This window comes from Lichenostomus cassidix, chromosome 1, assembly GCF_008360975.1.
Source record: "Lichenostomus cassidix isolate B80296 chromosome 1, HeHo_3.0, whole genome shotgun sequence".
NCBI classification, from domain to species: Eukaryota; Metazoa; Chordata; class Aves; order Passeriformes; family Meliphagidae; genus Lichenostomus; species Lichenostomus cassidix.
In genome coordinates this window covers 94,132,567-94,144,734 of record NC_139479.1, presented here as the reverse complement: position 1 = coordinate 94,144,734, position 12,168 = coordinate 94,132,567, and the positions used below count along the sequence as shown (strand labels likewise).

At 42.2% G+C, this 12,168-nt stretch overlaps 1 protein-coding gene across 10 annotated transcripts in view; it reads right to left on the bottom strand.

Annotated features, from left to right (window-relative positions):
* Positions 1-824: 824 nt before the first annotated feature.
* The window catches only part of ST3GAL6 (ST3 beta-galactoside alpha-2,3-sialyltransferase 6), a 43,138-nt gene continuing 31,794 nt past the window's right edge, over positions 825-12,168 (bottom strand). For all 10 annotated transcript variants that reach the window (XM_085071722.1, XM_085071715.1, XM_085071747.1 and 7 more), the window contains 3 exons: positions 11,030-11,167; positions 7,357-7,509; positions 825-5,413 (listed from right to left, as the gene is read on the bottom strand). In XM_085071722.1, coding sequence (XP_084927848.1) covers positions 5,333-5,413; positions 7,357-7,509; positions 11,030-11,167 — 372 coding nt within the window. In that variant the 3' untranslated portion in view covers positions 825-5,332. The remainder of the gene's footprint in view (positions 5,414-7,356; positions 7,510-11,029; positions 11,168-12,168) is intronic.

Genomic DNA, 12,168 nt, shown 5'->3' with positions numbered 1-12,168 from the left:
AGGGGCTCCCTCAGGCAGCCTGTGGGGACAGGTACTGCTCAGCATGAGGCAATGTGGGGGTGCAGCTGAAGAAGGCAGAGGGGCAGCCAAGGAATCAGCCACAGAAGTTGCTGATAAGGCTTTGTGTCACCTGAAAAGGCAGAACTGGCTGCCCAGGATGAGAGATGCTCACCACATCGCTGGCTCTCTTGATGTGGCTTCCCCACCTCACCTCAAAGACAGGCATTTCCTCCAAGCAGCAAACTCCTAAACTGTCCATACCGAAAGGAATGCACTGAATACCGACCGACCGTGCCAGGCAATTGTTATCTAAATCTCCCTTGGACTCCCTGAAGCCCTCAGCATCTCATTTTTACTGCACAAAGAGAAAGAGAAAACAAATAATGAGCAAAGTACTGCAATGAGTATCTTTCAATTTCTATCTAAAGCCTTTTTCACTTTCTGAAATTTTTTATCACGTCATCTTCATTCTACATCCTTTATTTTAGCATTCGCCTGATAGCCTACAATAAGACAAGCAAGATTCAAAAAACAATTAAAAATTCAAATCTCAAGGATACTGCTCTTGATCTTATCCACAAAATACATGTCCCAGCTTTGGTTGTACTCAGCCTGGAGTGAGATCTTTACCCACAGTACAACTCAGCCCACCTAGGTTCAAAAACTTTTAGCTGTTAGCTCTACAAAGCAGTAAAGTTTGTTCCAAAACTTGATACTGCATCTTACAACACCATGTACTTTATACACCAGTAGTAATGGCCCTGGGCACACCCACACATCCACACTCACACACAGCACTCGCCTTTTAAAAGTAAGTCTGAGGACACTGTCTTTAACAGTTTATTCACAGGAAAAATAATCTCCTTCCATTTGTAGCATTCAAAATTTCACTTGAAACAACTGTAAGAATTCTTGAAAATACAGGTGGCACTTTAAAGGCATATAAAACTTAAGACAAATGGCAAATAAAGTAAGTATTTACCAATACCAAAAACATATGCTGAGCTTTGTATGTTCTTAAAAATCAGAATCCACTTAAAAGTTAAGGTATTTATACTACTTCCCCGGGCATTGTTAAAAAGGAAAGTATGGCATTAGAAATAAGAAGTACCACATGTTAATTAAACACCGAAGTTGTGATTCTGTTGTATTATTATTACCTATACAGTCACTGGAAATGTCATTTAGTAACATCTTTTAGGCACTCTCACATTTAGTGCAATAATCTGTGACTTCCCTTAATTATTACAGCGGAGGAAAAAACAGTTTCCCAACAGAAAACAACGAAATCCCCTGAAAGCCTGAGGCAAACAGAGCTTTGAGCCAACATGTGTCATCCTCCCTGTTCTGTGCGGTCTGGTATCTTAGAGCTGGGTCTTTGTGAAGAAAGACAGTGAAGCATTTTGGGAGGGAGGGCAGATAAAATGCAGAAGCACCTTTGCTATTAGATGGTGCTGTCTAGAAATTCAGCAGGCTACTGGAGAACAGAACAGAGTAAGAAGGGATCCAACTTCAGATAGAAAAATGATGGGAGACACTGGGGACCTACACAGTTACACCATTATCAGACATGGAAATAAAGCTGGCAGCACCCTGGAATTCAAAATTGGTGGCTTCGCTCCTGATGTGATAAGAAAAACAGGATAGTTTTAAAGAGAAGTTGCAGTGCAGAGATTTCATTTTCAGGAATGGTAAAAATGTAAAAAAGAAGTCTGAATAGCAGCTTGCTCTCACAAATGATCTAAATATTTGGTGTTAGCACTATTGCTCTATACTAAAAGCCCCAAGTCAAGTCTTTATACTGCAAAACACCTGTGAAAACTTGTGCCCAGACAGAAGAGACATTGTGATCTGTGTACACTGCTGAGAAACACACTACACATTCAAGTTTCTGCCTGAATGAACTTAGTGCCAAAGCAAGACCTGTCAACGAGGCAGATGAGCAGGAATGATGTGCGTGGAGCAGGGCTGGTGTGTACACAAGATCCTACCAAACATCTTGTGGGGAGAAAAATTCATTACTGGGCTCACTGCTTATTATTGAGAAGAGCTACTGGCCTGTAAGCTGGGCTTTCAAAAGAAAAAAAAACCAAACAAAAAAGCTCAAAACTAATACCCCATGGTTTATCAGCAGCATCAGCTCTTGGCTTGGTCCCAAGGGAACAGGTTTTGTTCTAAATGTTACCCAGTCACCCTGGGACAATAACGGTGGCAGACTCAACATCCGCTGCAGGAGCACAGAAGTGAGGGAGAAACATCCCTGGGAATACTGCTTAATTTGAAAAATAAGTCTCTCATACAAATGGAGAGGCTTATTAAGAAATAAGAAGGAGCAGTTGATATGGGTAAGTGCTTGTGAAGAGCATATTAAATGCATCCAGAACACCAAACAGTATTTAAAAAAAGTATTTTAGGGAGATCAAAAAAGCTGATGTGGCAAAAATAGAGATTAAAGGGATTTTTTTTTTAAGTACAAAGAGTTTGAAAGACACAATTTGTTTGCCATGAAGTCTTTTTCTTTTCTATTATTTTGTCTGTTCTGCTACAGTTAGAATCCAAATCTTACCCTTTCCACAAAAAGCAGAAAACATACTAGAAAAATGAGGAATCAGTTTAGATTAGTGGGAACAGTATCTCTGGAGATGAAATAAAGCAGAGAAAATAACCCTCTCCTCAAAAGCAGAGCTCTCTACCCAATTCCTACAACTGCAGACAGGTGGAAAAGCAGAGGGAAGCAGCCTGCACCATCACAAAATCTCTCCTCACATTGCCTGCAGCAAATTCAACAGCTCTCCTGGAATAAAGTCCTCATGGACAGCATACTGCAAGACATAACATGCATGCAGCTGGATCACGGCAGCAGCACTGGGAGAGCTGGGAGCCCCAGCTCTGGAAGCAACTGCAGATTCTGAGGTTGAAAGGGGCAGCCCCTCACTTCTGCCTGCCTCAGCTCTCAGCACAGTCTAAGATCTACCAGGCACTTCCCTGCAGTAAGAGCTTGGAGAGCACTGCAATGTCTGCAAAAAGCCTTGCCACAGCAGCTTTTCCAGGTGGAATTAGTATTGCCAGGAGTTTAAATCACTGTTTGTCTGGGGCTGCAGAATCACATACAAACCTTTTTAATTAACTGAAATAACCAGGAGAAATAAATGCTGGTAGAGACACAGACAACACTGTCACTATTTCCTTATGTGAAACCCCACCTGTTTGTATTCCAATTTTTAAGCAAAGACTTCTTCAAGCTTCAGGAGAAAAAAAAAAAGGAAATATGAAAAAGTGAGTAAGTGCCCTCTGCCAGCTGGTGAAGAAATTGTGGTTTCCTGCATTTCCACCACCAGAGTCACCTGTTTCAATGCCCCAGGGCCTCCCACACACCCCTCACCTCCACACTCCCACCTGCCATCCTGCACACCTCTGGTCTGCAGCTGCACCCAAGGGACACCACAGCACAGTGACAAGACACCATGGCACTGCCTGTCCCTTGCTGGGACACACCTGGGTCCTTCCCCACCCCATGCCACAGATTTTTCTGACATCTGGAGTTATTTCAGGTATGTCCAACTTGCTTGAAACAGACCAAAGCTCACAAATCACTGGGTGAAATCCTCCCCTTCAGCTGTGGCACCTCTCCAAATCATACTGCCCTCCCTAAGGAGGTAAAGATGGGAATGAGAACTATGAGAAGGTGTTTGTGGTTTTGGGGTTTTTTTGAATAGCTACTGCACCCCGCCAGAAGGATGACTCTTTGGTTACTTCAATGGTTATTCCTCTACATTGCTGCAGCACAAAGAAAGTGTTCAGGACTCTTGCAAACCTCAGCTTCTGAATGTAACAAATACCATGGTTTGTGTTCATACTGCAACTGTTTGCATTACTCCTGAATGTACTTTTTATATAATTTTATTTAAAAGCAACAAAGGTATTCCTACCAATTTGAAGTATTTTTTAAGTGGCCTTCTTTGTGCTTTCTTCAGGTGTGACTGATCAGGATAACCACAAAATCTTCCAGCAATTCTGCCATAATTAAAATAAAAACTTTATATAGATGCCCTGTGAGAGAACTGGAACAACATATTGTTCTTTTACAGTTGTCAAGTGGCTTCCCAGGCAGATTTCATTTATTCACAGGCTTGTCAGAGACAAACCAATACAGGAAACATAAACATCCCATTAAATGTTTCAATTAAAATCTTGAGTAAGTTCCCACTGCTAAATGATTCAGTTCAGCCATACACTTTAAACTTAAATGTCAAGACAGAAGAGGTAAACAGATGCCAAATGATAATTCAGCTGAGGTACATCCTGGATATTCCCTACCACACTCTACTGCCAAAAATGGGAGCATTCGCTGCTTGTATTGATGCAGTACAGCATCTGAGGAAGGAGATTATGCTTGTTTGGAAAAATCCACCTCAATTTTTGAGGAACAAACAAAAAAACACATGAGATCCTGTCCTGGAGAATTAGGACTCCAACAAGCATTGACTCAAAACTCAGGCATGAACATCTCTGTCCCAGCTCATGTTTCTGTTGTGATCTGGGGGCTGACACGCAGGTAGCTCAGACATCTCTTCAGTCTTCATATTCCCTCTTAATTCAAGTCAACAACTGTGAAATTTACTGGATGCATAGCACAGGGAGTATGACTTTTCCATAAAATGGGTATAACACAAGCATTGTCAACACCAACATCTCCACAAATTGGACAAAGGGTCTTCACCTTCGGCAAAGGCAGACAGCAGTTCAGAGTTGATGGTCAGTGCAGAAGCTGTGGCAACTTGGCAGACGGTGCACATCCTCTCCTCAGGAGTATGGCAGAACAAAACCTGAATAGTCTGTATGCTCCCCCTTCTCTAAAATACACAGTAATGATTTAGATGCATAGTTTTAAAGCCATTTTCATACTACGAGACAGATAGTCATGACTTCACATCCGTCTACTAACTGAACACTGGTCATCTCAGTCTCTTGACAGTGGAACTCTTTTGGAGGATAACAGAAACAAAGTATTCCAGTTAATTAATCATTTGGAATGAGTTCTCACTGATAAGTAAGTGATGTGCATCACATTTTTATATATCCCTGATACTTTCAGCTGAAAGTTTCATGGTTTTCCCACTATTAAATAGCTTCACAGAAATTCACTTAACTCTGTTTGCAACAGTCCATTACCCTCAGGCTTAGAAGAAGCTTCTGCCTTGGTGAGGTTTCTGGGCTCCTTTTAAACAGTAAACAGTTATGCTGCACTTAAAAAATAAAAATGTCATACAAAAAATAAAAATTTTTCAAATCTTGAAAATAGTGATTGTTCTTTGTATCTTCCATTCAGCTTTCACGTCAAATTGACCACAAAGTTCTTGTCTATAAGCTTCTTCAAAAATGTCTGTTCAGCGGTGATGTTGTGGTATTCATTCTAAAGAGATGTGAGGGAACAATAAAATAAATTATAAAATCAAATTATAATCAGAAGCATCACTTGGCTGTTCCTATTACCTGTGATACTTGGCAGATGATAACAATAGGAAAGTACTGGGGAAAAGACTTCTTAGCAAAAGCTTAGCATGGTCTCCCAAGAAAACAGGTTGCTCAAAAGTAGGTATTTCTATAAGGGCACAACCAAAAAGGATGATACTTTGGTGGTACAAATGAGTGAGATGTGGTCTCACAGAATTCCTTCCATTATTAGCTCTACCAACTCCTCACCCAGCTTATTCAGAACAACTACTGTGTAACTGCATTTACAGCACAGGCAGTCAGAAAATGAGTCTTTCTCAAAGCTCAGTGCAAGTCCTTGAAAAGCACATCAGGCACTTGTAGTTCAGATGCATCCTGCCCATTAGTTTCAGCAAGCCAAAGCCAACCCATCTGTGCTGTATCCAGATCCTGGATACACAAGAGACCACTAAAGTTAGTGGAGGACAGCACAAGGGAAGTAAATTTACTTAAGACACTGAATCCTGTACATTAAAATGAATATAATACAAATACTATATAAAATATTATACATATGCAGTATATTTACAATTTGATGCCACTAAAGAACAGGAACATTTTTTAGTAGCTTGTTTTTTAGAAATTTCAAGATTTTAGGGAACTTACGGATGTCTATTCGCCTTATGATCAAACTTAGTACACATTGCAAAAAGGCATCTGCAGAGAGGAGCCTCTAAAGGAAGGCGAGTTCAGTGTCAGGAAAATTATCTCAGAGCAGCAGATATCTATGAGCCCTGAGAGAAACGTGAGAGGCTCCTATGGATATTGTCTCTATCATTCCTCGTCAGCAAAGGGAAGAGAAGGAAAATGGTACCCATATGCTCTGGGCAAATGGAAAAGAAAACTTTGCACTGAAGCAAAGGGCTGAGATGCAATTGCTTGGAATACAGAGTTGAAGGCAACTGAATGCAAGAGCAGAGACATAAAAGAAAACAGAAGCATATGGCCACAGTAAAGCAGCAGGGAAGAGAAGGCATTCCTGATGTTTGCCAGTGTCCTGCTGCTCCGCTGTGGCTAGCATAGGTCTTTCTCGTGAGAACATTCCGCTGTGTTTTATAAACAAAGGTAAAGTTTGGATGTTTTTTAAACAGTGTCTCGAGATTTGGACAGTTCAGGCCTGGCCAATCAGGCCTAGGGGGAGGTTTCTGGCTGACCAATCTGGGCAACCTCTGAAAAGTCTATATATATTGAAATCAAAGTAATAAACTTCCTCTTTCTTGCCACACTGAGAACTTGGGTCCTTTTCTCTGCTAGCGGCTCAACAGCGACACTCCCCGTCGTCCTGTTGAGTTGTGGCTTCCCCCTCCTGGAAGCAGTTCCTTCTCTTCCTGCCCTCCTCCAAGAGCTGCTTTGCTTTTCTACTTTCAGTTTCCAAAATTCAGTTCTTTTCCTATGTAAGACCTATACAAGTTTATAGGTTTTAACTCCTTCCACTCCCCTTTGCTCTTCCTGTCTTTTATGGAGTTGGACAGCTATGACATATAGTACAAGTAAGTGCCAAGGAAAAGGAGAACACAAACAGAAACACCACCACTCGTGCAGACAGTGCTAACAAAGACATCTCTATGACAAGAACTGTGCAGCCCAAGGAAAACACCAGCAAAGCAAAACACAACACACAAATGGACATCTCATGCAGACATTGCTGAATATGATATAGCACAAGGGAAACAAATATCAGTATCTACATTCTTCAGAAACAGCAGCAGAGAGGAAGAGATTCAAGCAAGGTTAACCCATAAGCAGCTGAACCAGCAGAAAGTGGGAGGCCTTTCTGACCTGCAGTCCACACTTCTATCTATACGGTGTTGCCTTCCCCAGTTACCAGCTCTGTGTCTCTCAGCACAAACAAGTGTTAGTTACCTGAATCATCTGAGACATGGTTTCATTGCCATAGTAGTGCAAAGAACTGTTTCTGTCAGTGAAGTCATACTTGAATCCCGCCAGGTGGACTTCATGGCATATGTGAAATGCCAGTGTAATGGCAATTAGCCCTGTTGTTGGATGCTTGGGTTTCTACAACAAAGGACAAAGAGAACACACACATAAATACCTGGTAGCTTGATGGGAGCAGCGAACTTAAGAATAAAGGCAAGGGAAATCAGGCAGCCTGGGTCTTCTACAGATGTTTGGTTTCACAGTTTGATCCCCTCGTGTCTCAAAACGAATAAAGTACTGCCCCACAGGTTTCCCATGACTGGGGTGTCTGCTGTGTCAGCCTTCCCTCAGATTCTTTGGTTTCTAGGGAGGGCTGAGCCCACAGTGTAGCCCTTCCCTCCACAGACACATCAGGAAAGCCTCCCCATTGCTCTGCTCAGCTACTCTCACGAGACTGGTCAGGTTTCACTACACTGGAGATCATTTCACCCCCTCAAACTTGACTGAATTATGAGACGTGTTCAGAAGTTTCTAGATGATGGAGACCCAGATGAAAAGAACATGACACACCCCAAATTTTCATAGCACCAAACTGAAAAAGCATGAATCCTACTGCTACACAAATCTGACTGAATTTGCATTTTTTCAAAGCAGGGAAAGTCCAGAGGAATTTGGTTTTAGACCTTCCCCCACTATCCCCATTAGAAGAAACAAAGCTGTAAATAAAATTATTTCTCCCTACAATAAGAGAAGTTCAGAAGTAAACGCAATGTAAAATAAAGAGCATGTCATACAGAGGTTTTAACTGTGCAATATTAAGAGCACCTAACCAAAAATTAGCATTTCTCACAAAGGCACGGAAGAACTCCACGCAACCATCTGCCCTATCTTGTGCTCAGATACATGACTTCTTTAGTAGAAGCAGAGGCAAAAATAATCTTGGGAAGTAAATGAGGCAAGTTTTTTTAAAGAGAGGTGAACTCTTTCATTTGACCAAGATGAAGCTAACGTGAAAAAGTGTTACCAAAAATGGACAAAATGTTCAGACACCAAAGCCCTTCCTAGATAACATTTTTCTAAAAGACCACATGAGCTATACGCTCTCAGTAGCTGCAGTCAAACCTTCAAGTGAGTGCAAAATCATGGACTTTTCTGAACTCTGACTGAAGGCTCAGTTTATTTTTCTCCGAAAGAGAAGCGGAAAAACCAGTACTACACAACTCTGTGTACAGAGAAGGCAGATGCATTCAGGGTATTTTTTTGTATCATATGACAACACAAAAAATCCCCAGGAAGAAGTTACTATTCTCAGCTCTTTTAGGTCTAACTGAAGTCACAGACTTGCAAGATCACCTTTCACACAGAATTTTTTGCTACCTTGACACAACTCATGGTGTACTCCAGAAAAAATATCTTCTTAAAATGTGCACTATGCCCAGGGCTCCTGTCAGTTAGCAAAGTAACTTTCTGCCCTAGGGCCCAACATCATAAACTTAGTGGTGACTCTGTTGCAATACCAATACTAAACAGGACCCCAAAACTATGGCAGGAATGCTACATGTCAGGATTAGTGCTATTTGGAAATATCAGGAATATCATAGGTTCTAACTAGCTCTGTTCACCTTCAGCTATCATAAAGCTCACCTCAAAAGAATGTAATTTAAAAGCAACTACTTTTAAAATGTACTATCATGAAATATTCAGATATCCTTGGCCTGTAATTAAATTTTTCCAGCCTATTTAATGGGAATAGGCACAGCCCTGGAATGACTCCACAACATTTTCTGACTTCAGTGGTGGTGGGGCAACACATCCCATTTTATTCCTGACTCCACTAACAATGAGAAATGCTTGCTGGCTATGCACTAATGTGCACACTGGGGACCTGAGACTCCATTTAAATGGAAAAGGCAGAGACAGCAGGGAAAGCAGCAGTGCTCGCCAGCATCTCCTGCAGGCAGAGGGGGCTGAAGCACAGGACAGGCTGAAGCACAGGCATCAGCCCTCCCCAGGGACAAGCCATGGTATAGAGGGCTCCAATGTGAGACCTTTCTGCCCATGGGAACCCCTGAGGTGTGACCTGCAGCTTAACCAGGCTGTGCCAGGGCCACTGCAGATGTGCAGGCTCTCACTGCAGATGTGCAGGCTCCCAGCCACGGCCCACCCCGAGATGGAAGGAAGAGTGAGGAACAGCATGCTTGAGATTGATCATTGCTACCCAAGGATGAGGGACTGCAAAACTCCTGGACACAGTAAGTAGGATGTGGAGGTAGGAGAAGGTGGCTCCAAGCATGGACACACTCCACCCCAGCTCTGTGCAGGGTCACCCAAGAGCAGGAGAGGAGCAAAGGGTGACCAAGAGGCCTGTGTCCCTTCCCATACCAGCTGACACCACGTACATCTCTGACTCACTGACAGCACTGCTTTTAACACCTACTCCCACTGAGAAGGGAGCCCTGCAAGAGTCAGGAGGGATTTCTGGACTCATGGAGGCCATGCACATTCTGTTGCCATTTACAAGACAGGCATTCAATTACTATGCTGCTTTCTTCCCACCCTCTGTTGAAAAGCTGAAATGCCACAGAGCCCCAAGAAAGTGCACAGCCAAAATGGCTATTCCAGTTTTAGAGTTAATAAGGGAGAAAAATGCCACTATTACGCTCAGAAAACAGAAATTTTAGAAAGAGGTATAAAATCTAGCCACCACTCACCCCCCCCAAAAAAAAAAAAATCCACTCCGTTAAATATTAGAACGATTAAACCAGAAAAAATTTGTGGCAGATACTCCACAATGCCAGCCTGTCACACATTTCCACAGGTGTCAGTTGGGTGGTGTTGGTGAAGCAGGGATGCGACCCCAGGGAACTGTATCTGTGCAAACAGCACATGGCCTATCCTGACTGTACAACGGAGGTCTCTAGCTTGAAGCTTTACCTTTCATCAGAAACATTTTTCAGTCAAGAACTCACAATAAAATGTATTTTTATGTCCAAATTGCTGGTTAGATCATTACAATGCTTGGCATCAAATCAGTAAGCACAACGATGGTGCCAGACATTCATCATTAGTGCATGGCTGGAATATCCTGTATATTCCCTAGTCCCTCCCCGGCCCCAGGAGTGTGAAATTACAGCAGTGTTAGAATCACCAGTTTGCTGAGGTTTTGTGGGGAGGGGGTTTGAGTGTTTGCTGTGGGCTTATTTTTGGAGTTTTGTTTTTTGGTGATTTCATTGTTTGGGGTTTTTTGTCTGTTTGTTGTTTTGTATGCCTCGGTTTGTTTTTAAGTAACACTGTAAAACTCCCAACTTTCAAGAATTCAAGACTCCTTATTATTTCTAGAAGCTCTTTGGATCTGTCATGTTGCATTACCTGCCCATCTTTCCCAGTTTTGTAAAAGACACTTTGTCTGTCTGGAAAGCAGTCTCCTTTCATACCAATTACAGAACCCATAAAAAGGTTATTTTTGGCACACAAGGCTAGCCACTCTGTTTCTGGATTCTATTTGCCCATCCTTTTTGAGCACCATCTAAATGGCAAACTACTTTAATGTGAACCTAAATGGTTTCCTATGTTACAGTCCACTGTAATAAGGATATAATTGCCTCTAAATACACATTTGGTTGCACAAAACTAGAAGGCACAACGGAAAAAAGCATACCTCCTTCTTAGGAAACCTTCTTGGGAAATGAAGCCATTCATAAGCAGTTTTCCTGGTGATGCTGGGATCAAGAATCCTGATTTGACTAGATTTGTATATCATATTCAGAGCTGGTTTCTTCCAAAAGCCCTTTGCACTCTGTAACAGGCAAGTAAATACGTATTTTTAACAGCTATAAGCAACTGAATTTAATTTTGTAACAACTCTAAGCACCAAGGGCATGAGATTAAGGAAGAAGAGTGCTGAACCTCCCTAAGTTCAAAAACACTTGCTCCTGCAACAGGATGATCCACTGCCACAGCAGGTTGGGGCCAGCTGGCTGGAAACAGCTTTACAGAAAGGTCCCTGGTGGACAACATGTACCAACAATATGCCCTGGAGGCAAGAAATGCTCACTGTGTGCTGGCCACATTAGTAGGAGCATAGAAAACAGGCAGACAAAAGTTATTCTCAAGGACTTTGCACTGTGCCCTTCTGCAGTCCCACAAATGCTGTGTTGGGCTCCCCTCTGTGAAAAGAGTGTGCCAAACAGCAGAAAGTTACTAAAACAGAGCCAAAAAAAAAAAAAAAAAAAAAAAAAAAAGCTCACAGCAGACAAAAAGGGTCTGAGGAGGCTGTGTTTGTCCAGCCCAGCTTCAACTATCTGGAAGGGGTTAACGAAGATGAGATCAGACTCTTCTCAAGAGGCACACAGTGAAAGGATGAGGAGAAATTTTCTCCTGAGAGTGTGCTTGCTACAGCACTGAAACAAAGCTTGTAGAAATAGCCCTGGAAATACTCAAACTTTACCTGGACAATGCACTGAGAACCAAGTATGACTTTGAACTTGGCCCTGAATGAAGAAGATCCAAAAAGATTTTGGACTAAAGACCTCCTGAGAGAGGTCACTTTCAACATTATTCTGCAATTCCTCCAGGTGCGCAGGGTAAAATAATCTGGGAAATGTCTGGAGCATGCATGTCAAAATATCAAACAACACTAGGGAGAGGATGAAAATATATTTCTCAGAGGTAGACGGCTTCATGGTGAGGAACTGATCAAATATGTGTATTAGAGAGAAGACAAAGCATTTATGGAGGAGGGATATTAAATAAACTGACTAGGAGGGGATCCAGTGCTCCTCTCAGCTAGGAGAACTA